The sequence below is a fragment of the Pristis pectinata genome, chromosome 14 (assembly GCF_009764475.1).
Source record: "Pristis pectinata isolate sPriPec2 chromosome 14, sPriPec2.1.pri, whole genome shotgun sequence".
NCBI lineage: Eukaryota > Metazoa > Chordata > Chondrichthyes > Rhinopristiformes > Pristidae > Pristis > Pristis pectinata.
Window position 1 is genome coordinate 26,603,755 of NC_067418.1, and position 26,803 is coordinate 26,630,557.

Genomic DNA, 26,803 nt, shown 5'->3' on the forward strand with positions numbered 1-26,803 from the left:
CAATTAGGTGGGTCATTTATGTGTTGGGCACTCCTTCTATCATTTATGCATGGCTTCTGTGTGCTCCAGGTGCATATATTTTATGCTCATTTCCATCCTGGATGCCGCCCCTCCATTTTGAGTGGTTGTAGGCCAGGGATTCCCAAAAGTCAGTGGGGATGTTGCATTTTTCCCCCGAGGAGTTTTTGAGCACACCCTTGAACTTTTACCTTCATATTTCTGCCTGGTAATCTCTTCCCCTGACAGAGCTCAGAATCAAGTATCTGTTTCATGTGTCTGGTATTGAACATGCAAGTGATTTGGCTTGTCGAACACAGCTGATTGAATGTAATTAGGATCTGAAAAATTAGCTTGGGAGATGACCTTGATATTTGTTTACTCACCCTTGGAAGATTTTGTGAAGGAAAGTTAAGGAAAAAGGTGCTTGGAGATCAATACCTCAGACCTGGTGCCAAACTCCTGGTCTAACAGGCAGCAGTTATCTCTGCCCTTCTATTGCTTCTGAGATCTGGACGAAGCATAGCAGGCATCTCAATGCACTGGAAAGATGCCACCACTGCTGTTCCAGTTGTACTAATTTTGTTTTGGCTTTTAGTTAATTCCTGGAGAATAACATTCTGTATAGCAGAATGTCTGCTTAGATTTGTCATAAAAGTAAATATTTGGATCTCTTCTTTTCAAACCACTACATCTGTAAAAGCATTTTTTATGGTTTGATAAGATTGGTTAGAAAAGATCAGGCTCCTGTTGATCTAAATTTTAGTACCCACAGTATTTATTGTGCTTGGTTCTGTTGAAGTCCATCCTCTTCATGAGCTAGCATAATACAGTACTGGTCTAATTGCAAGGTTGATATAATAACAATTTTGAAGACTTGGTGCACCTGTGTAAATAGAATATTTAGTATGATTAAGTTTAAAAATAGGTTCCTGTTAATGAACTTCTCTTTGATTTATGGTGTTTGGCTACCTTTGTTTTGCATCTCTGATAGTATGGAGAACATTAATCAAGTTAAGTACTAAATGTGCATTACCCACTTATAACTTGGCATCAAAATGTTAATTTAAACATATCCTCAATTAAAAAAACACATCTATGTTTTCTAAAATATGCTGAATTATGTGATCCTATTCAGGGGTGACTTGCTGGTTGAATACTTGAACATCTATTGAATAGTCATATCTGTTGCAGACTTTGAGAAATTTGTTCTCTCTTGTATTGAACACTGATTTTTTTTATACCAACTGAACTATGATAATTAACAGATAGGAATGTTATTTTTATACTAAATTAAGTTTGGCTAAATATAATCTGATGATCAACAGCATGAAGAATGAACAAAAACTTGTGTGTATATATATATGATTTGTTTATGGTTTGGATTTTCGTATTGTTTGTAGCCAGCCACTAATGAATACTGAATCCTAACCATTAGATTTCATTTTTGTTAACCAAGTTCAAGTGATTTTGTACCATATCATGACTGATCATCTCTCAAACCCTATTCCTGCTCTCTCCCTACACCTCTGTTGCCTTTTGTGAATCTGCAGCACAGGAATCTGCGGCATCTTATAGAGATGTATAAAATCGTGAGGGGCATAGATGAGGTGGATGCACACAGTCTTTTTCCCAGGATTGGGGAATCAAAAACTAGAGGGCATAGATTTAAGGTGAGAGGGGAAAGATTTAATAGGAACTTGAGGGGTAGCTTTTATTTTTACACAATTTTTACACATTATGTGGAATGAGCTGCCAGAGGAAGTGACTGAGGTAGGTACAAGAACAACTTTTAAAAGACAGTTGGACAGGTACATGGATTGGAAAGGTTTAAAAGGTTATGGGCCAAATGCTGGCGAATGGGACTAGCTTGGAGGGGGCATCTTGGTTGGCATGGACCAGTTAGGCTGAAGGGCCTGTTTCTTTGCTGTATAACTCCATGATTCTATCTTGTCCTCAGTTTACTCTATTCAAGTAAACTTGAAACTATTTCAGAATTTGGCTTAGTATTTCCACAAGTGCTGTGTTTCATTTCTATTTTATTCTCCAGTGGTTTATTTCAGACTTGGTTTATGTAATGAAACTGAATTAAGAATTTAGCACGCTTCTCTTTTAAAAAATATATTGACAAAATTCACTTTTTGTTGCTCTGAGAAGCTGATGATAGTTACCACTATGTTGCTGCTTTCAGTGTAGGGAAGATATGTGGAAAACAGTAGTGGTCAGTGGGCAGCCTTGGTCTTGGAGAGAGCATGCAGCTAGCAGCTGGAGAGTGGGAGGAGGCCAGTTTAGGGGATAGGGAAGATGGAGGACAGGAGAATTAGAAAGAAAGGACAAAGAAAGAAGATGGTGAGGGAAGGAGAAGGAAGCTGAAAGGGACAGGGACAAGGAGAAAGTCCCTGTAGGTATGGAGACTATGAGAAGGTGAACTGAAGGAGAGAGGGGGCCTGAGGAGAAGGTCAGAAAGATCATGAGTCTGTGTTTTTGTCCATGTATGTCTATGCTAATTTTATGCAGCAGAGCTTGCTCTCTATTTATGAGGGTATTAATATATGCAAACATAAAAGAAGAGGTGGAAATGGAAGAAATGGAACCATTATCAGAAGTTTACAAAGGAAAAATATTCAGCATGCTGGCAATATGAAATTAAAGCTGGAATTCTCATTATCTCAAAGAGTTGAGAACACAGTAATGTGTCTGGGCTAAATTGTTCGGTGTGAATAAAAGTTCATTCTGCCCTGAGGGGTTTAGTTGTGTCTGTGTTCAACTAAGAATGAAGAGCCCTCAGAAGCCATTGTGAAAATGGGATGGGGCCATGAAAATGGAAGTTCCTGAAATTCTGTGGGGCACAAAGAGGCTAGAATGATTAGCCTACCAGTTAGCTGCACCTGTGAATCTTAATCAAGGTAGTAGAAGTGCAGTGTGTGTATGTGGGGAACTGAGAGATTGGAGGCTGTGGAGAGAAGATTTCAAGCAGAGATGATCTCAATACCCATATGGGAAGTATTGGCTTGATGTTCAGTGGTGTGGTTATGGTTTGGTAGCAGGTACAAGGTGTTAAGACTGGCATTTAGCCACCACAGATTGGAGGCAGTTCCTCAAATAGCAGTGACACCACTTTTATCAGCTAGTTTAATGACAATGCTGGGGTTGGTTTTTAGTGAAAGGAGTGGTTCCAGTTTAGAGAGGGGCAGGTCAGAGTGAGAACATCGGTATCATACTGGTCGTTGGCAGTGAAAAGAAATGGTGAGGGTATGAAGCTGGAGGGAGGGTTCAGATGGATTAGGAATTCTGAAGATGAGAGAGGATCTTTTGAGGCATTAGAGGATAAAAGACATTGAGAGAGGAAGGAAAGGAACAATACTGCTGGAATTAACAGTGAGCGAAAGGAATGGAATCAAAATGGAACAAATGATAATTAAAGGGGGAAAAGGGCAGAGGAAACAGTGTTACAATACAGTACCAGCTCTTGAACATGAATTGGGAACTTAAAACTGATCTGCATGTATAGCATGTTACAGAACAGAAACGGGCCCATTGGCCATGGAGGCTGTGCCAACCATCCCTTTCTATTCTCCCTGCAGGTTCTACCACTCACCTAAAAAAAACACTAGTGGCTAATTACAGTGGCCAATTAACCAACCAACCCACATGCCTTTAGGGTGTGGGAAGGAACTGGAGTATGCATGGTAAATGCATGCAGTTATAGGGAGGACATCACTGGAGGTCACTATTGAATCCAGACTGCTGGAGCTGTGAGGCAGCTCCTTTGAGGCAGATCTTTCTTTCCCTATCAATAGGAAAAGAAATGTGGGCATTGAGGAGAAAACAGTGGGTGGGGTGGGGTTTTGAAGAAAACTCAAAATAATGTTTGAGCTCAGTGTATTCAAGGACTGGTGCTGACCTTTGCTGAGGTCTGATCACATTGGATCAGGGTCAGGAGGGAAATAAAAAACACTACACATTGTGAGATTGGAAAAAAAAACTTGGTCTGAAGAAAAGTTATATGGGAGAAAAGATCTGGAGGAGCATTTGTATTCAACAGGTGGTATTGTCCTGTAACATTTTTCAATCCTTTCTCTCACACTAGCTTAAGATGTCATTTATTCCCTTAGCAATGCTGATGTGGTGATTCTATTTCATTTGCTCTCAGTTAATTCCAGCAGTATTGTTCTTCTCCTTCCTCTGTCACTGTATTACCATCTTCATTCATCTTTCCCTCCACAAAGTTATTTTGCTTAATGGTCCTCTGGCCTTTTCTCCATCCCTTACTCAAACTTCTTGTCACTTGAATTATTCCCTAAAATTTCTACTTTTCTGCTTCCTGAAAACCAATTCTGGAACTCTTTCCTGTTTGCTTGTGTTGCTATGATTGATATATGAATTCCCAGCCACAATGTTGAGTGTGTCAAAGGGAGTTGACCAATTTTTATTTTTATCCACTAAGGCAGACACGTGGGCAATTCCTGAAAGCATGTCAAATGTGGATAGTCATTCAAGACATATACTTGACAAGTATTGTCCAGCATTAACAGTGAAAAATAAATTAAGCCTCGTAAGCCCAGCTTGTGAGACATGACCTCCTACATTTCTAATATTTTTCCAGTTTGAAGCATGCTGTCATCAATGTATTTTGAGTCATAAATATGTTTAACCACATCTTTAGTTGGGTATTTATGATGATTGGCATCCAAATTCTGTAATTTTTTCTACAATTCCAGATTTCCCTACTTCCTGTTCTGCATTTTGTCGGTTTAAGAGATGTTGGCATTCCTCCTTAATCCCAAAGCAGCGAGTAATCTTACAAAACATTTACATAGTTACTTTCATTGCCAGGTTGCTGTTGTTTCAATTTAGCAGTGCTTACAAAACATAATTTACGAATGCATGTTTCAATGCTTTAGGGAGCTAACAATTTTCCTGAACCAGATGTACTGTGAGCATGAATGCTGTTTTTTGTGTATCAGCATTATGTGACAACAACAAATCTGGTTTTCCATTTTTGGAATTCTGCTGCCTCTCAAGTTCTCTATTATTCATATACACAAGAGGCTGTGCGTTTCAGCTTTTTAAATACTTCCTTCAAATTCTTTTGGTTCATATGGCCCAGATTTTGTGGTGGTTGTGATGGAGAAATAATCAGTATCACCATTGTTACTAAAGAAACCTAATCACTACTGTGCAATTTCCATACATGGTTTAACCTGGAAATTCTAGTTGCTTTCATTTGTTTTAACCCCACCCCTCCTCCACAGTTTGCGCTATTTGTTGTCTTCACCCCCATTGTCATGATATTTGAAAAAGTGTATTCACTGTAAATTACCCTGAAAATACTTGCAAGAGCTCCATGGGTTTAACCAACTCCTCACTAATTCTACATATGTGGATATAACTTCCACACTTAAATATTTCAAAACATAAGAATTAAAAATATAATTTTATAGTTATTTTTGAGTATTTTGGTTTTTACATTAATCATGTGTATGTTCCAATTTTAATTTAGCATCAATAATGTTTAAAAATAAATTAAAAATTGTGGCTTTTGCTTTCTTGTATGCTGATTGCAAGAATTCTTTAATATGATTGGCTGTTCAGCCAACCCGATGAAGCCATGGTAACAGGATGCAGGGATTGCTTGAGTTGATGCCCCAAGTTGTTCATTCTTTTTGGGGCGTTTTCTTTGAGAAAACAACGAGGGTGTTGCTTGGCCACTGAGAAATATTAGGGTCACATGTCTCTGGTTCAATACATTTCACACATATTTTATTGGATTTCCTTTTTAAGAATCTGTTACAGTTGTGGAATTTTGGAAGAACATGCACAGGTAAACTTAGTTCAACTAAGATTTTATTAGACAGATAGGACAAGGTAATAAGTGATTTTAGCAGTGAATTATAGCAGTATATATTGAATCCAAAGATGCAGATAACTGGAAGGAGCAACACAAAGTACCCTTCTTCAGCCTTTTAATAACTTGCTACACAAAAATAAGTGAAATAAATGATCAAAATATTAGTAGACTGGAGCCACATTGGATTTCAACAACATTTGTTTTCAAAACCAATTCACTCTAGCTCCTGTTTTACTTGGAACTAAACTACTGAATGCCAACAAGCTACCTACGTTCCTGTTACAGTGAAGTTAATGCAGATGGCTGAAAGACTTGATTTTAAAAGTCTATTCTGACTGGAGCTGAAGAGTTTTATTAATTCACACTCAAATTTGGCACAGATTGCTGCAGTTTAGGTTTATATGGGTTTCCCTGTGACTTTCATACCATTTGCTGCTTCTCATAGCGGGTGGCTGAAGCTATTGCACAAGGATGCTGAAAAACGTTATGAAACTTAGTTAACTCTGCTCATAGATTTGCTATTTGTTCGGACTGGGGAAGAGAAGGAATGAAGTGTGCTTCTAATCTCTGGTATTTTTAAGTGGAATATATCCATGTTTGCTCACCTTTTTTTTGGGAATGTGAGTGAAGAGAAAGATGTCTAATTTGTACTTGTTAATTGAATGGCACATCTGATTACATATACCATTTAAATTATTGTAATTTTTTTGTCTTGTGCCTTAAGAGAAAACTGATTAATATATGAAATGGTGCTTCTGTTTAATTTAATACCATTTATGTAGTTCAACAATATTTTGCAATAAGGATTAGACCCAATAGGACTACACTGCTTGCACTTTATATTGGTTGAGGTGATATAATTGGGTGATTGCGATTAGTTTATTATTGTCACATGTATTGAGATACAGTGAGAAAACTTCGTTTTGCACACCATCCATACAGATTATTTCAAAACACAAGTACATCGAAGTACTACTTGGCTCAAAGGTTCCCTGGCCAACCCGCATCTCCTGCACGTCATATCAATGCTTGGTCTGGCCAAGGCCAGTGTATTCCATGGGATACAAGCTCCACTGCAGGAGCAGGGCTGTAATATATTCCATCTGTTTAATGGGTGTAAAGCCCCTCAACCAGCTATGGGACTGGGGTTCATTCTTGTAATGATGAACCCCAATCCCTTGATGACCCAGCCTGCTCCAGCAGTCGAACTCAGTACCCCTCCAGTTATTCCTCCCCACAATGACCTCGACTTTGTTGGCCTCTTTCCTAATAACATCCTCTAAATAGCACGTGGTGTTGAGACAATCAAGTTTTTTATATTTCTCAATAACCGAATACACGTTGATACCCACAAAACAGAAACTCAGACCCACCATCCTGTCAACTGATGCAGGATTTAGTGTTACAGAGAAAGTGCAGTGCAGTTAGACAGTAAGGTGCAAGGGCCATTGTGCTGTTTTCAAGCTTTTGTATCTTCTGTCCAATGGAAGGGGGAGAAGAGAAAATTACTGGGGTGGGAGGGGTTCTTTCCTGAGGCACCAGGAAGTGTAAACTGAGTCCACGGAAGGGAGGCTGGTTTTCGTGATGGACTGAGCTGTGTCCACAACTCCGCAATTTCTTGGGGTCTTGGGCAGAGCAGTTGGCATACCAATCTGTGATGCATCCAGATAGTATATTTTCTGTGGTGCATCTATAAAAATTGGTGAGGGTCAATGGGGACATGCCAAATTTGCTTAGCCTTCTGAGGAAGTAGTGTCACTGGTGTGCTTTCTTGGCCATAGGGGTGCTTTCTTGGACCAGGACAAGCTATTGGTGACATTTACGCCTGGGAACTTGAAGCTCTCCATCATCTCCACCTTTTCACCATTGATACATACAGGGGTGTGTGCTCTGCCCTGCATCTTGAAATCAATGACCAGCTCTTTTGTTTTGCTGACATTGAGGGAAAGGTTGTTGTTTTGACATTAGGCGCTCTATCTTCTTGCTGTACTCTCGTTATTTGAGATCCAGCCCACAATAGTGGTGTCATCTGTGAACTTGTAGCTGGAATCAGAGCAGAATCTGACCACACAGTTGTGGGCATATACAGAGTAAAGTAAGGGGCTGAGGATGCAGTCTTGGAGGGCACCAGTGTTGAAGATAATTGTGGCAGAGATGTTGCTGGCTATCCCTACTGATTGCAGTCTGTTGGTCAGGAAGTCAAAGATCCAGTTGCAAAGGGAGGTGCTGAGTCTGAGGTCCAGGAGTTTGGAGTTGAGTTTGTTTGGAATTATGGTATAGAAGGCAGAGCTGTAGTCAATAAATAGGATTCTGATGTAGGTGTAATTTTAGAATGAGTTTCAGTTATTCGGCATACTTGGAATTTTGAGAAGGTTCATAAAACTCGCAATACTCTAAGAAAAAACATCTACATTATCTCTGCCTCAATGGGTGACCCCTAAGTTTTTAAAAAAAAATGACCTCTAGTTCTAGACACTTCATATCCCTTCAGGATGTACATTTCAATCAAGTCCCCTCTTTTCTAAATTCCAGGGGTATAGGTCTTGCCCCTTTCCCCTACCTGTCTTACAGTGCTGGTCCGAGGAAACAGGTAAGCTTTTATGCGACTGCTTTGACTCAGTAGACTGGTCCATGTTCAAGGACTCAGCACTCAGCCAGGTACCACTGTCATGGACTTTATCAGCAAGTGTGTGGAGGACCAAAGAGGACAACCCAGGTGTTCCCAAACCGGAAATCATGGATGAACCAGGAGATCCACTCCCAACTGAAGTCGAGGATTGCAGCATTCAAACCAGGTGACCCTGACCTTTACAAGAATCAGGGATGCCAAGCGACAATACCAGTCCAAAATAGTCCCAGACCAGCTATCAGTTATGGCAGGGCTTGCATGCTATAACGGGCTACAAAACTAAGTCGGGCACCATTGCTGACAATAGTGCATCCCTTCCTGATGAGCTTAACTTTCTCTGCATGTTTTGAACAGGAGGGGATTGGAATGTCTCCACCCACCCTGACAGTCTCCAATGCACCTGAATCCACTGTCACCATTACGGACATAAGACCATTCTTCCAGAGAGTGAACCCACAGAAAGCAACTAGGCCGAATGGTGTCCTTGGATGTTATGCAGATCAGCTAGTGGGGGTATATGCAGTCATTTTTAACCTCTCCCTGGTTCAATCTTAAGCTTCCCACCTGCTTTAAAAAGACCACTATCATACAGTACCCAAGAAAAACAAGGTTAACGTGCCTTGATGACTACCGCCCGGTGGCTCTTACATCCGCTATCATGAAGTGCTTTGGGAGGCTGGTCTCGGCACACATTAACTCCAGCCTTCCAGAAAACCTTGACCCACTGCAACTTGCCTACTGCCGAAACAGGTCAATGGCAGATGCCATCTCCCTGGCCCTGCAGCAGACACCTATGTTAGACTATTGTTTATTGACTACAGCTCTGCCTTCAATACTATAATTCCAAGCAAACTCATCTACAAACTCCTAAACCTGGGACTCAACACCTCCCTTTGTAACTGGATCCTTCACTTCCTGACCAATAGACCGCAATCAGTAAGGATAGGCAGCAATACCTCTGCCACGATTATTCTCAACACTGGCTGGGTCCTCAGCCCCCTACTCTACTCCCTATACATTCATGACTGTGTGGCCCGATTCTGCTCTAACTATAAATTTGCAGATGATACCAACGTAGTGGGCCATATCTCAAATAATGAGTTGGAATACAGGAAGGAGATAGAGAGCCTGGTGACATGGTGTCACGACAACAACCTTTCCCTCAATGTCAGCAAAACAAAAGAGCTGGTCATTGACTTCAGGAAGGGGAGCAGGGCACATGCTCCCGAGCCTTAAGAAACTTGGCATATCCCCTTTCATCCTCACCAGTTTTTAATGATGCACTATAGGAAGCATCCTTTCCAGATGTATTATGGCTTGATTGGGCAACTGCTCTGCCCATGACTGCAGAGAGTCGTGGACACAGCTCAGCACATCACGGAAACCAGCCTCCCATCCATGGTCTGTATTTCTCACTGCCTCGGTAAAGCAGCCAGCATAATCAAAGATCCGGGATGTCCTCTCTTCTCTCTCCCGCACCCCTCCTGTTGGGTAGAAGGTACAAAAGTCTGATAACACGTACCACGAGGCTCAAGGACACTTCTATCCTGCTGTTATAAGACTATTGAACAGTTCCCTAGTATGATAAGATGGATTCTTGACCTCACAATCTACCTCGTTGTGACCTTGCACTTTACTGTCTACCTGAACTGCACTTCCTCTGTCCTGTAACACGTTATTCTGCACTGTTTTATTGTTTGTACCTTGTACTACTACCTCACTGTTGTAATGAATTGATCTGTATGGACGGTATGCAAGACAAGTTGTTCACTGTAGCTTGGTACATGTGACGACAAAAATACAATTTACCAATGAGAATCAATTTAACCTGCCGATTCCAGTAAGGAAACCATTATTTAGCACTCTTGATGTACTCTCACAAATGTTCTATGTAACCAAAGCATATCTATACTTTTGTATTCAGTTCCTCTGGTAATAAATTATAGCATTTTGTGGCTTTCCTAGTCACTCACTGTATCTGAACACTATTCTTTTGAAAATTATGATCTAGGACATCCAAATGAATCATTGTTTTACTTATTCTAATTTTGATGTAAGCATTTACATAACTAAAATGCTAAGTTGTTTTGATTTTTAGATTTATTACTCCAGATATGCTTTCAGTATTTCAAGATTTGCTAGAGTTTAAGCACTGCAGAAATTTTAATTTCAATGCATTGTAGTGCAGCTAAATTGACTGCATTTTCTATAGAAAGTCTCTTAACTACTCTCTAATTCTTGAATGTCTTATCAGATTTAATAGTTCATTATTCGAATTCGGTTGTGCAAGCAGAATTTTATTCTCATATATTGCTTGAATTCATTCTGTTGAAATGTTAAATGATACAGAATCTGACAGTATTTTGACATTTAAAAATGTTTTTATCAGTAAATACTAAGATTTTGGATTGACATTTATCATGTATAATAGAATGTGAGACTTGGGAATTTTGACGTATGCCATTTGGCATCATAATATGCCAAAGTAGTGGTACTTGTTTGACCTCTGTACCTGGCACTGTTAGCTGTTTCTTGCTTTGCAAGAACAATCCTTCTAGTGGAATATAAAGTATGCTGAAATTGTAACTTGTACTATAACCAGGAAATTTACTACAGCTATGATAAATCACAAGTTTTAACTCGTATCCATTCTTCAATAATTGTTCATTTGCTTCAGGTCAATTGTCAGAGGGTAGTTTCAATCAGTCTGAATATGTCACATATTTAAGTGTTCTTTGAAGTTGGATTATGCAAATTATCTTCATTTTAAAATGGCTTATTACAGATCGGATAGTATTGGATCAGAATACAAATTATTGGCTCAAAAATTTTGTTGCTTCAGTAGCATTCTATTCAAAACCTGATCACTAAACATAATTGGATATTGAGTAAACCAACAGATTACTTCAAGACTTTTGTTCTGGGGTCTCGATCCAAGGATGTGTGGACTGGCAACAAATGACATGCTGTGCTCGTTTTGATGTCATTGGCACAATATTTGTCTCCACATGGCCTTGTAAATTGATGCAGTTTTTTACCTGGAGAGTTGGAATGTACTTTGGCCCTACTTAAAGGGGCCTGGTCTTTAAGGTGGGAGGTTTGAGGTATTCATAATCTTCAATGCCCTCCTTCTTTAAATGTTTAACTTGATCATGTAATCATACCTTCCACTGCTAGTGTCCCTCTTCCTTCCCCCCCCCCCCCCACAATTTTCTGCAGTCATCCACACCACCTCATTCCTTTGCCCACTCCCTGTGATCATCCCTCTCTTTCCCTACCCCCAATTTTATTTTCTTCCAGGACCCCTCTCTCCAAATTGTTAGGTTTACTACAGACTGCCCTCATGTGTTTTGGGAGAATATTTAATAATTCAGGAATCCCTTACAAATAACTGAAATTATGTAAGATATAGTTCAACTTGTGAATCACAAAACCTATTTTCCCCTGCTCTATAAATTCAAATGAATACTAACATTAATAAATGATTTATTTTTTTAAAAATTGGGCCGAATGCATCAGACACAAGATTCCAATGTTACGAAAAGCCTTTATGTGAGGATTGTTACACTACTTTTGTTCTGCCACTAATGATGCTTTGGGCCTAAGCTACAAGGGAATATCATTGTTAATGACCTTGCACAAAACTGACGAGGGCCCTTGCAGTTAAATTTATAGCTCATTTTATGGTTTCCTTGCTTCATGGAATCATGAAATCAAATCTCAAAACTTTTGCATTTGAATTATGGCAGGATTCCAATTATTTCTACCCTAAAGTACTGTGCTAGTGATATGCCACTTTGTTTCTCACAAGTATTCACATAATTTCCACTGTTTTGACTTCTCTTAATCTTAATAGAGCTACAGCTTTGGCTGATGCCTTCGACATTACCATACAAGATTCTGGAACAATATGACCTAACTGGCTTTGTTCCATGATATTCCACAGTTACTCGGTATAATGCCAAAGAATTTTGGCATTTATCTAATGTGGCAAATGACTGGCTTTTTAAATATCTTGCATTTGTTGATTGGTTTTGTATGGCAATATCTTGTCAGTTGCTATTTTCTTGGGTTCTGTTCAGCAGCTCCATAACTTGCACAGGGAACATGAAAAAGAGTGTACTTGGAATTTCTATGAGTAGTGGTAATATCTTATTTTTTTTCTGATAAGTGCCTTCATATAACATTGGAATCTTGTGTTTGATGCATTCGGCCCAATTTTTAAAAAAATAAATTATTTATTAATGTTAGTATTCATTTGAATTTATAGAGCAGGGGAAAATAGGTTTTGTGATTCACAAGTTGAACTATATCTTACATAATTTCAGTTATTTGTAAGGGATTCCTGAATTATTAAATATTCTCCCAAAACAGGTGAGGGCAGTCTGTAGTAAACCTAACCGTTTGAAGCATTAATTTTCACTTCTTCTCCATCAAAAAGTCAAAATACTACAGGTGTTCGAAATCTGAAACAAAATAAAGTTCTGGAAGTATTTAGGATAGATAAGATATCTTCACATGTCACATGTACATCAAAACACACAATGAAATGAATCTTTTGCATAGTATTCTGGGGGTAGCCTGCAAGTGTCGCCACGCTTCCGATGCCAACGTAGCATGCCCACAACTTCCTAACCCGTATGTCTTTGGAATGTGGGAGGAAACCAAAGCACCCAGAAGAAACCCACACAGACACATGGAGAAAGAGAAATCGAGGCATAAAGCTATATAACATGGAAATAGGCCCTTCAGCCCAAGTTGTTTGAGCTACTCTGATTTGCTTGCTTTTGGTCCAAAACCCCTTGAACCTTTCCTATGTACGTAACTAATCAAATGCCGCTTAAATGTCGTAATTGTACCTGCCTCTACCACTTCCTCTGGTAGCTCATTCCATATACTCACCACCCTCTGTGTGGGGAATTAAGTCTATGTTTCTGGTTGTTGACCTTTGATCAGTTCCAGTAGGTAAATGCAGCTTTTTCCATTTTATTTCAGATTTACATTCTAAGGCTTTGCTGAAACACTTTGACTTGCTGAAGCACTCACCTGACTGGCCTTTCATTGGCCACTCTCTAGCTCATCCATAACTCCCATAACCAGTTTTGCTCCCTTCACTCTTATTGATCCATTCTAACTAATCCACTTTTGTTGATCGTGATTAGGTTCCAACTTCTCAAACGTTCTCATCATTATGTTTTAACTTTTTTTTTCATTTTGTTATTTCTTCAGTTGTTATTGTCCTTTACTCCATTCTTTCTGAAAGCTTTTGGCTTTCAGAATCATAATCACGTTTATTATCACTGACATGTATGCCATGAAATTTGTTGTTTGGGGCAGCAGTACAGTGCAAAAACATTTAGATCACTATAAATTACAAAATCAATAGTGCAAAAAAGGAATAATGAGGTAGTGTTCATAGGTTCATGGTTCCCTCCACATTCTCCTCAATTTAGCTCAACATGCATTTCTTTAACCTCTCAGACTGCTGTGGGATGTAAAGTGGCATTTTATAAATTAAAAGTGCTGTATATATGCATTTTATTTTCATGTGATAATTGTAAAAGTAAGAGGTTTACAAAACTTTACAGATTTAATCACATGTTTTGGCATATCAGTATTCTGCCCCACTCCAACAGCAAAGGAAGTTTTAATTTCTAAAATAGCTGATGCTATGGACTTGACTCTGGTTTCTTATAAACGTTGTTTAGACCCTAAAATGTGAATTAATTTCCAAGCAGAAACAGTGAAACAGGACTTGCCTGCAGTTGTGGATATTTGATACTTGCTGATTGAGCTCTGGTGATATTGATCTTGCACACAATAACTTATTTACTTAAAAAGAAACTATGGCTGGGAAGAAGAAAGGTAAAATTTGGAAAGTAAAAACTGCAGCAACTGGAAATCTGGAACAAAAGTAAATACATTCATCAGCGACTGCAAAGGGAGGAACAGAGTTATTGTTTCAGGACTGGAAAACTGAGAAAACGAGTGTTTTAAGTTGTGGAGAGCAAGGAGAGAATAAAAGGGTGGAGGCAATGTCTAGATGATATGCAAGCTGTTGATGATGAGTGCTTGTTAGTCATAACAGGTGTGTAGAAACAGATGAATAAGGGCAGAAGAAAAAAATTGCTGAAATTGAGAAGCAGTTGCTGTAAAGTGGAAATAAAAAGAAATGTGTTTGTTAGCAATTTAAAAGACAACAATGCATTAAAACAGATGCAAAGTAATTTCACTAAATTTTCTCCCCTGTTTGCATTGGTACTGGACTCCTTTGTACTTTTAAGTATGCTATGCTTATCTTGCATGACGAATGGTTAATTAAAATTGCAGTTTGCATACTCATAGAAAATATATAGTGGTAGTTCATCTCATTTTTTGGACCATGATTATTCTGATTTCTGCCTATTTCATGGCAGTCATTCTATTTATAAGAAAGTTAATGACATTGATATGATTTTGGCAACATTTTTTCAGATTGCAGAATCATGAGAATTTCCAAAGGACTATTGAAATACGCAAGTCTGAAGTTAATGAAATGTCTTAGCCTTAAATGGCCTTTATAAAAGGTAGAGGTACGTATTGATCCTTTGAATATTGCAGGTGGCCCCTAAGTGTGAAAATAAAATGTTGTCTTTATTTACTTACATTTTTCCACACAAATCCTGTGAGAGCAGATTTTATTCTGTATCTCAGATTTGAAGGTAGTGATTTGTGAATTCTGCAAGGACAAATTTCTGTAAGCCAAACAGATGTAATGCAGGGGCTGCCTGTACTTGTATTCTGGTTGTTCCTGACAAATAGAGTGGCTGGCATTAAAATATACTACTTAATGTTCAAGGACAAATTAAAGCCACATTCATGGGATTATTTAGAAAAGTTCCATGAAATAAAAGAAGTTGTTGGTTGTCTCATGTTGGTACTAGGGAAAATTCTAAAATTGATGACAAAGGTAAGTTAGTAGATAGCATAGATAGGCTTTAAGAAGGAACTTGTGCCCAAATGATCTAATGTCACTAAGAATGTGAATAGAGTCATAATATTGTTGGAGTTTATTTGAATCTCAGTCTCTTTTGAGACCGTCTCCTGTGAAACAACAGTTATAAAAATTTTCAGACAAGCTCTTGGATACTGTTTTGGGATGGATCAAATATGCCTGAATGGTTGTAAAGAGTCTCTGTAGATGGTGGATATTTTCAGTGGGGATGTAATAAGTAAGGTCCCATGTGGCTTAATGATACGACCAGAATTCCATAGTTGCATAAATGAGCTGGAAACAAGAAATAATGTGCCCCATCTTGCTAGGTGTTAGCAGCTGTTTTTTTGCTTTGACACTTCGGGATAAGGCACAGCTTCATTTGATAGTTTGTAGGAATAGTGCAAAGTATTAGCAGATGCACTTTATTGGTGATAAAAATAAAGATGCATGGGATTAAAAAATACTCAGCAATTAGTGGATTAATGGGGAAAAAGCATAAAAAGTAAATCTGGAAAAGGACATAATTTTCATAGGTATATCAATGTTGCTGTCAATAAAAATATGTTCTTGGACTCCTTGGAAAAATAGTGTATCATATAAAAAAGGTTCTCTTAACATTTAGTTTTGTGCATCCAAAGGGAAAAGGGTTAACTGCAAAAATGTGCAAATAGTACCTAGTTCTTCATCTGTGAGGCATTTTCTCTGATATGCTGCATTGCAGGGAGCTGCATTAGCCATGGCCAGCTCCGTAAAGTAATCCCTCAACCTTTACTCCACTTCCACTAAGTCACTGCACTTTAAACCATTACCCTTCTGAACTCCTTCTATACCACCCTTCTCCCATGGAACCTGACCCTCAGATCCCTGATATCCTCACTTCCTAAACCCTTTCCTAATCAGTGAGCCTTGCACATCAGAGAAAATGCCTTGCAGATGAAGAGTACAGTGGCATTGCACCCTGAGACACCTGTTCATGTGTCCTCAGACTAGAGAGCACGTGGTAAAGGAGGGACTTGGCTGTGACTCGTATCCAAATCTTATTACTCCACAGTATTGAGTGACTTAAAAAATTTTGTTACTTTTTATTTTTGTTTCTTTTGAACAAGTCTTGCCCATCTTGAGTCTAATGTTGGCCTCAGCGATTAAATAATGGTGGTGGATCACTTTGTTGTCACTGATGAAGTGGCTTAACATGAGAGAAAAACATTCTCCTTGGAATGTGTCTCTGCTTGTATCCTGGAGTGCAATCCTCTGTACCATGGGGATCTCATGCATCTGTATTTGTTATCTCTTTTATAGTCTTCTGCACTTTTGGAATTGGTGTAATGGAATGCTCATCTCATCTCAGTATAAAAGTGTCACTCTTAAATCTGAGACAGCATACTGAAAATTACATGACAGTACTTGCTTTTGTGTTTTAATTGGAGATTTGACGTCAATATAAGGAACTGTAAGCAGGTGAATTTATTTCATTTCATTGTACAAGTTCAGTCTTTGCAATGCTTTGGAAGCTCAGTAGCTGAGCATATTCAGGACTGATGGATTTTTATATATTAAGAGGATCAAGGGATAAGGGGCTAGTGCAGGAAAGTGACTTATTTGCAAGAGATCAGTTGTGATTTAATTAAATGTCATACAACAGAACAAGTCAAATGGGCTACTCCAGCTTATATTTATTTTCTTAATGAATTATTTTTTAACCTGAGCTTTCACTCTTGAAGTATGAACATAACTGTATACTTATGTATTTACACAAATTTCATTGGTGTTATGCTATAACCATCAATTTCATGAAGCTACAAACTTAGGTTAAATAAGGAAAACACTGAGACATTCTTATCTTAACTTGGGTCTTATCATTCCCCCAGATCTGCCAGCATGTAAACCCAGTGCATTGTTTGCATATTTTTAAATGGTATTTCGGTGCAAGATCGTTCCAGGATTTTGTTTCTATGGACTAGACAATGCAAAGCAAAATCAAACATGATGATCTTTCATAAATGGAAATTTATTGTTGATTGAGTTTTTATTCCCAAATCAATTATTTTCAGAAATCTTAAGTAAAAAATTCTATAATAAGGACTATTTCATGGTATTTTTCAAAACTCAATCCTTTGATTTGCTAAGTTAGGTGACCTGCACTAAACTGTTATTAATGAATTAAATGTATGGTGCCTTGTTTCCTTTTGTGCCTGATAAATGTACCTTGGATGCATACTTGCATGTCTTTCTACTCAATAGGGGTGGCATGGTGGCATAGCAGTTAGCGTAATGCTATTACAGTGCCAGCGACCTGGGTTCAACTTCCGCTGCTGCCTGTAAGGAGTTTGTATGGTCTCCCCATGTCTGCATGGGTTTCCTCTAGGTGCTCCGGTTTCCTCCCACATTCCAAAGACGTACAGGTTAGGAGCTGTGGACATGCTATGTTGGTGCTGGAAGAGTGGTGACACTTGCAGGCTGCCCCCAGCACATACTTAGCAATGCAAAAAGATGTATTTCACTGTGTGTTTCGATGTACATGTGACAAATAAATATCTTATATCTTATATATCTAATGAAACATATTTTATGAACTGTGGAATCTTGATAAATCTATCAAGGTATCAAAAGCAAGGTAACGTGCCTTAATGACTACTGACCAGTGGCTCTGACGTCCACCATCATGAAGTGCTTTGAGAGGCTGGTCATGGCACACGTCAACTTCAGCCTCCCAGGCAATCTCAACCCACTGCAATTCACCAATCACTGAAACATGTCTGCAGCGGACGCCATCTCCCTGGCCCTACACTCAGCTCTGGAGCATCTGGACAGTAAAGACACCTATGATAGATTATTGCTTATTGACTACAGCTCTACCTTCAATACTATAATCCCAAGCAAGCTCGCTACCAAACTCCGAGACCTGGGACTCAACACCTCCCTCTGTAACTGGATCCTTGACTTTCTGACCAATAGACCGCAACCAGTGAGGATAGGCAGCAATACCTCCAGCACGATTATTCTCAACACTAGTGCCCCAGAAGCCTGCGTCCTCAGCACTCTACTCTACTTCCTATGTACTCATGACTGTGAGGCCAGATTCTGCTCTAACTCCAAGTTTACAGATGATACCACTGTTTGTAGGCCGTATCTCAAACAACGATGAGTCGGGGTACAGGAAGGAGATAAAGAGCTTAGTGGCATGGTGTCATGACAACAACCTATTCCTCAATGTCAACAAATCAAAAGAGCTGGTCATTGACTTCAGGAAAGGGGGTGGTGTACATGCACGTGTCTACATCAATGGTGCTGAGGTCGAGAGGGTTGAGAGCTTCAACTTCCTGGGAGTGAACATCTCCAATAGCCTGTCCTGGTCAAATCACGTAGATGCCACGGCCAAGAAAGCTCACCAGCACCTCTACTTCTCAGGAGGCTAAAGAAATTTGTATGTCCCCTTCGACACTCACCAACTTTTATCGATGCACCATAGAAAGCATCCTATCTGGATGCATCACAGCTTGGTACGGCAACTGCTCTGCCCAGGGCTGCAAGAAACTGCAGGGAGTTGTGGACACAGCCCAGCGCGTCACGAAAACCAGCCTCCCCTCCTTGGACTCTGTCTTTACCTCTTGCTGCCTTGGTGAAGCAGTCAGCATAATCAAAGACCCCACCCGCCCAGGTCATTCTCTCTTCTCTCCTCTTCCATCAGGTAGAAGATACAGGATCCTGAGGGCACGTACCACCAGGCTTAAGGACAGTCTCTACCCCACTGTGATAAGACTATTAAACGGTTCCCTTATACGATGAGATGGACCCTGACCTCATGATCTACCTTGTTGTGACTTTTCACGTTATTGCACTGCACTTTCTCTGTAGCTGTGACACTTTACTCTTGTACTGTTATTGTTTTTATCTTTACTACCTCAATGCACTCTGTACTAACTCAATGTAACTGCACTGTGTAATGAATTGATCTATACGATTGGTATGCAAGACAAGTTTTTCACTGTACCTCGGTATAAGTGACAATAATAAACCAATACCAATATTTATTGCCAAAAATGCTTGAATTACAATTCTGCTGAACCATCGATAGATACAAATTTTTGGCTGACAGTTTATTTACTGTAATTAGTCATTGGGCCAATGAATCCAGATGAAAATAGAAAAAAAAGTATCATGCAGGAGTGGTGAGATTTCTAAATTTCTGTTGCTTGTGAAATTTGGTTGTGTTTACTTTCACGTAGGTAGAGTCCTGTGTGGTTTAACAGTGGACAACAATTTTGAAGTCAAAAGCATCTGTAATAGTAGTCATTTGATCAATATGCAGCAACCAAGCTTTGAGGCTGTATAAAAATAAAATGAAAATGGTGATCCAAAAGGCCAACTACTTAAAAGATACTTGAGCATTCAATCATTTGATATTTAACCATGTTTATCTCAATTCTTTATTCATTTTTGGGGTGTGGATATCACCTGACAAGGGCAACATTTGTTGTCCAATCTTATTTGCCTTTGAGAAGATGATGCTAAGTCATCTTCTTGGCCTACTGGAGATTGTTGTTGGATAGGGAGTCTGGAATTGCACTCAGCAATAATGAAGAAGAGTAGATATGTTTTTGAGTCAGGGAGGTGCATGACTCGTAGGAGACCCTGAAGGCAATATTGTTCCCTTGCGCCTGTTACCCTTATCCTCTGTGACAAAAGTTTCCAAGGATGTTGTTGGAGAAACCTTCATGAGTAACTGCAGTGCATTTTGTAGATGGCACATACTGTAGCTACTGTGCATCAACAATGGAGGAAATGAATACTTTGTCTTTGCTGTCAAGCTTCTTGAGTATTGGAACTGCAGTCATACAGGCAAGCTGAGAGTATTCCATTACTTTCCATATGTGTTTTGAAGATGCTGGTAAAACTTTGAGTGTTGCTTGCTGCAGGGCACCAAGTTTCTGACCTGTTTTTGTGGCCACCATATGTACGTGGCTGGTATAGGGGATTTTCTAGTCCGCAGTGACCTACAGAATGTTATTACTGGGGGACCAAAGGATTGTAATTCATTTGAATTTCAAGAGCAGGTAGTTGGATTTGCACTTGTTGGAGATGTTCATTGTCTGGCACTATTGTGGAGAAAGATTACTTGTATCTAAAGTTGTGATTATATTATGGAGCTCTTTTTTTTGTGAAATTGTTCCATACTAACTTGGGTCCTTTGATGTGGAAACATTCCCTATGTATTGGGAAAGAGTTGTACTGGGTTTATAAATGGCCACATAATACACACATTCATATTTTTTCATTCTCATTATAAACTGCTTGACATGTTTTAATATATTTAATGAATTTGTTTATGTGAAACATTTGAATAGATTATTTAATGTTTTGGAAGAAAAAATTATATCCTAATTATTGTCATTATTTACTTTTAACTCCAGTTTTGTCAACCTGCTGGCTGGCAGCTGTCAACTGAACGAAAACAACCCACGTATTTTGTGGTGGTTCTGACTGACATCGACTCTGATCGCCATTACTGCGCGTGTCTAACATTTTATGAAGCAGAAATTAATTTACAAGTAAGTACATTTAAAGATGTTCCTATTTAGTTCACTTCACGGCATAGACAGCTGAAGATACAACCACTGCCACAGGTGTGGGGAGAAATGTGCATTAGTGCTGGAGGAATGGTAAGCATTGAGGACACATTTAAGGGAAAGAGAATGACAATGAGTTCCCTGGTGGCCGAAGAATCTTGCAGCAGCTGGCAAATCCATCCCGCCAGTCTCCCAATAGCTCATTTGTATGTATGGGCTGTGTACATAAGTCGGGTGTTCGCAACCTGGAGAGAACTTGTACTTACGATGACAAAGAAGAAGGTGATTTGGCCCATGGGGTCATGCCAGTCCCAGGGGAGCAATCCATTAGTCCTATTCTCACCCTTTATATCCCTGTGCCACTGCAATTTACTATCTCATACATGCCCTTTGACACTTCTTTGATTCTTTTTGCCAGTAACTGACTCTAAGGGGTAATTACAGTAGTGAATTAATCTATTAGCATGTCTTTGGGATGTGGGAGGTAATCGGAGAACTTAGAAAAAAATATGCACAGTTACTGAGTATGAGTGCAAACTGCACAGAGATTACCCAAGGTAGGATTGAACCCAGGTCCCTGGAACTGTGAGGCAGCCATATTAACCCTTGCACCACCACACTGCTCCACGTGACAAACAAGACACTTCTCTTGGGAACTCTGTAGCCTTTTATCATTTTCTATATGTCTGAAGCTTGGTCTCATTGTGTACACTTCAGCCTCCTAATTCAATCTACGATCCATTAATTTATTATGTGCTTAAAAAGCCTCAGGTTGTTATCATATTTTCAAAATATTTTGTACATGCTGCCTCCCAAGTGTAAAGCTGAAATGTTGAACCATTCTCAGCTTTTTTAGTCCTCCATCTTCAATTTTCATTTCTGCCATGTTACATAGAAGTTGGGCAGACCAGCAGCACTGCATCTACAAATAAGCTGATGCTGAGAATTTAGTCAGGTGAGGTCCAGGTCCTCTGGAGTATGACACTGCCAAGTAACATACTTCAGAATTCAGCAGAAGTATGACATAATCCAGCTTTAGCAGTGTTCAATTTGTTATTTTTAAGGCTGTCAGTGTTAATACATATTAAGTCATTCCTATACATACATTAAGACATACCAAAATCTGTCATACCTATTAAGGTATTTAATTAATATAAACCAAATTTTCAAATTCATTGGCAGTAAGAGATCTCTAGTTTCTGCCTGCATGTTGCGTGGAGCAGATAGTTCACTTTGCTTGATAGTTTGAATGTATTTTTTTTTGAGCTAATTAGTTCAATTATCTAAAGTGTTCCCCTCCTTGAAGCATTATTGTTAGAACAGGTTATTCTTGGGAATACTTGAAATTGTGCCACGAGATTCTGATCATTAAGATGAAAATTGACTGAACATAAAACAGTACAGCACGGGAACAGGCCCTTCAGCCTGCCATGCCTATGCTGATCATGATGTCAAAATGAACTAATTGTATTTGCCTGCACATAGTCTATATTCCTCTATTCCCTGCCTGTTCACATGCTTGTCTAAATGCCTTTTCACATTGCTATCATATCTGCTTCTACCATCTACCCTGGCAGTGTGTTCCAGGCACCTACTGTGTTTAACATAAAAGCTGTGTTTAAAACAAAGACATACGGGTAGGTTAATTTGGGTTTAAAAAATGGGCGGCGCAGACTCGTTGGGCCGGAAGGGTCTGTTACCACGCTGTAAATAAAATTTAAAAAAAATCTCCTTTAAATATTCCCCATCTCATCTTAAACCAATGCTCTCTAGAGTCATAGAGCACAGAAACAGGCCCTTCGGCCCATTTAGTCCATGCCAGCCTGGCTTCTTGCCTCGTTCCATTTACCTGCACCCGGACCATAGCCGTCTATACCTCTCTCATTCATGTACCTATCCAGACTTCTCTTAAATGTCACAGTTGAACCCGCATCTACCACTTCCGCTGGCAGCTCATTCCACATTTGCACCAACCTCTGAGAGAAGTAGTTACCCCTCAGAGTCCCCTTAAATATTTCACCTTTCACCCCAAACCTATGACCTCTAGTTCTTGTCTCATGCAAGCTGAGGGGAAAAAGCCTGCATGCATTCACCCTATCTATACCCTTGTAATTTTGTATACTTCTGTGAGATCTCCACTCGTTCTCCTGCACTCCAGCGAATAAAGTCCTAACCGATTCAACCTATCCCTGTCACCCAGGTCCTCAATTCCCGGCAACATCCATGTAAATTTTCTCTGCACTCTTTCAAACTTATTGATATCTTTCTTGCAGGTAGGTGACCAGAACTGCACACAATACTCTAAATTTGGCCTCACCAATGTCTTAGACAACTTCAACATAACATTCCCAACTCCTGTACTCAATGCCCTGATTTATGAAGGCCAATGTGCCAAAGGCTCTCTTTATGACCCTATCTACCTGTGATGCCACTTGCAAGGAATTATGTGTCTGTATTCCAGATCCTTTTGTTCTACCGCACACCTGAGTGCCCTGCCATTCACTGTGTAAGTCTTACCCTGGTTTGTCCTCCCAAAGTGCATCACCTCACACTTGTCTGCATTAAATTCCATCTGCCATTTTTCAGCCCATTTTTCCAGTTTGATAGCCTTCCTCGCTGTCCACTACACCCCCTATCTTGGTGTCATCCGCAAATTTGCTGATCCAGTTTACCACATTATCATCTAAATCATTAATATAGATGATAAACAACAATGGGCCCAGCACCGATCCCTACAGCACACCACTAGTCACAGGCCTCCAATCAGAGAGACAGCCCTCTACTAACACTCTCTGGCTTCTTCTGCTAAGCCAACATTGAATCCAATTGACTACTTCATCCTGAATGCCAAGTGACTTAACCTTCTGGACCAGCCTCCCATGTGGAATTTTGTCAAAGGCCTTGCTAATTTCCAGGTAGATAACGTCCACTGCCTTCCCTTGATCAACCTTTCGAGTAATCTCCTTGGAAAGTGAAATGATTGGTTAGACATGACCTGCTATGCACAAAGCCATGTTGACTATCCCTAATCAGGTCCTGTCTATCAAAATACTTATATCCTGTCTCTCAGAGTACCTCCCAATAACATACCCACAACTGACATCAGACTCACCGGCCTATAATTTCCCGGCTTATTCTTAGAGCCTTTCTTAAACAATGGAACAACATTAGCTATCCTCCAGTCCTCTGGCACCTCACCCGTAGCTAAGGACATTCTAAGTATCTTTGCCAGGGCGCCTGCAATTTCTGCACCAGCCTCCCACAAGGTCCGAGGGGACATCTTGTCAGGCCCTAGGGATTTGTCCACCCTAATTTGCCTGAAGACACCAAGCACCACCTCATCTGTAATCCAGATACAGTCCATGACTTCACTACTTCTGTTTTCCTCAGTTCTGTTGACTGTGTTTGTCTCTTGAGTAAATACATACGGAAAAAATTCATTTAAGATCTCCCCCATCTCTTTCAGCTCCACGCATAGATGTCCACATATGATCTTCAAGATGACCAATTTTGTCCCTTGCTATCCTTTTGCTCTTAATATAGCTATAGAACCCCTTGGGATTCTCTTTCACCTTGTCTGCCAGAGCAACCTCATGTCCTCTTTTAACCCTCCTGATTTCTTTCGTAAATGTTCTCTTGCAGTTCTACTCTCCTCAAGCGCCTCATTTGTTCCTAACTGGCTATACCTGATATGCACCTCCATTTTCTTTACCAGGGCTTCAATATCCCTCGATAACCAAGGTTCCCTAAACCTGTTACCCTTGCCTTTTATTCTAACAGAAACATACAGATTCTGTATTCTCAATATTTTGCTTTTGAAGGCCTCCCACTTACCAAGCATCTCTTTGATGGAAAACAACCTATCCCAATGCATGCCTGCCAGATCCCTTCTAATGCCATCAAAATTGGCCTTCCTCCAGTTTAGAATCTTAACCACAGGACCAGTCCTATTCTTCTCCATAATTATCTTGAAACTAATTGAATTATGATCACCAGATCCAAAGTGTTCCCCTGCACTCACTTCTGTCACCTGCCCTGCATCATTCCTAAAGAGGAGATCCAGTATCGCGCGCTCTCTAGTTGGGACCTCTACATATTGATTAAGGAAACTTTTCTGAACACGCTTGACAAACTCGATCCCATCCAGTCCTTTTATGGTATGGGATTCCTGGTCAATGTGCGGAAAGTTAAAATCACCTACTATCACAACTTTATATTTCCTACAGTTGTCTGCTATCTGTCCACAAAGTTGCTTTTCTAAATCCTGCTGACTTTTGGGAGGTCTATAATATAGTCCCATTAACCTGGTCATCCCTTTTTTATTCCTTAGTTCCACCCAAATTGCCTCAGTAGTTGAGCACTCCAATATGTCCTCTCTGAGTACTGCTGTGACATTTTCCCTGATGAGTAATACCAATGATCTAAAAATCTGAAGCTCTCCCTCCTGCACCATCTGCTTAGCCACATGTTAAACTGCACTACCTATTTCTTGCCTCACTAGCACTTAGTACGGGTAGCTATCCTGAGATCACCACCCTGGAAACCCTGTCTCTTAACTTAGCACCTAAGTCCCTGAACTCACTCTGCAGGACCTTGTCACTTTTCCTGCCTTTGTCATTGGTACCAATGTGTACCACGATCTCTGGCTGTTCACCCTCCCCTTTAAGAATGCCCTGGACTCGATCCGAGACATCTCTGACCCTAGCACCTGGGAGGCAACATACCATCTGAGAGTCTTGCTCTTGTCCACAAACCCTCCTGTCTGCTCCCCTAACCAATGAATCTCCTATCAATACTGCTTGCGTCTTCTCGCCACTTCCCTTCTGAGCCAAAAAGCCAGACTTAGTGCCTGAGACCTGTCCGGTGTGGCTTTCTCCACAACACTTTCTAAAACGATATACTTGTTATTGAGGGGAACGGCCACAGGGGTACCCTGCACTGACTGCCTATTTGCTTTCCCACTCCTGACGGTCACCCAGCTACCTGCCACCTGCCTCCTGCAGCTTTAGGTGTGACTGTTTCCTTCTAACTCCTGTCTACCACCCCTCGGTCTCCTGAATGATCCGAAGGTCATCCAGCTCCCTAACACTGTCTATAAGGAGCTGCAGCCGGATGCACTTCTCGCAGGTGTAGTCTTCAGCGACACTGGAGGTCTCCCTGACTTCCCACATCATGCAAGAGGAGCACACCGCTGCCCTGGGTGTCATTCCCACTGCTCTACCTGTGCAATAATAAAGAAAGAAAGAGAACTTAACAGAACCTCACCTTAGCCTCCACCTCTATTCACCAAAGCCTCTTGAGCCAAAGCCTCAGTCCCCCTACTCTAACACGGACCCACTCGCACAATGGCTGCTCCAAAATATATATGACAATTCCACCATGGGGATTACCCTATCTATGCCTCTAATAATTTTATATAAGATATCTTTATTAGTCACACGTACATCGAACCACACAGTGAAATGCATCTTTTTGCGTAGAGTGTTCTGGGGGCAACCTGCAAGTGTCGCCACGCTTCTGGTGCCAACATAGCGTGACCAGAACTTCTTAACCTGTACGTCTTTGGAATGTGGGAGGAAACCCACGCAGACACAGAACGTACAAACTCCTTACAGATAGTGGTCGGAATTGAGCCCAGGTCGCTGGCGCTTTAAAGCATTATGCTAACCGCCCCTTGGTCTCTGATGCTCCAGAGAAAGGAATGCAAGTTTTGCAAGTTTGTCCAATGCAAAATACAAACTGCTGGAGGAATTCAGCAGAAGAGGCAATGGCTGTGGAGGCAG

General features: G+C 40.2%; 1 protein-coding gene across 4 annotated transcripts in view; it reads left to right on the forward strand.

Moving 5' to 3' along the window:
* Window positions 1-26,803, forward strand: part of sbf2 (SET binding factor 2) — a 406,613-nt gene that overhangs the window by 129,197 nt on the left and 250,613 nt on the right. For all 4 annotated transcript variants that reach the window (XM_052028866.1, XM_052028868.1, XM_052028865.1 and 1 more), the window contains exon 3: window positions 20,865-21,002. In XM_052028866.1, the coding sequence (XP_051884826.1) occupies window positions 20,865-21,002 (138 nt within the window). The remainder of the gene's footprint in view (window positions 1-20,864; window positions 21,003-26,803) is intronic.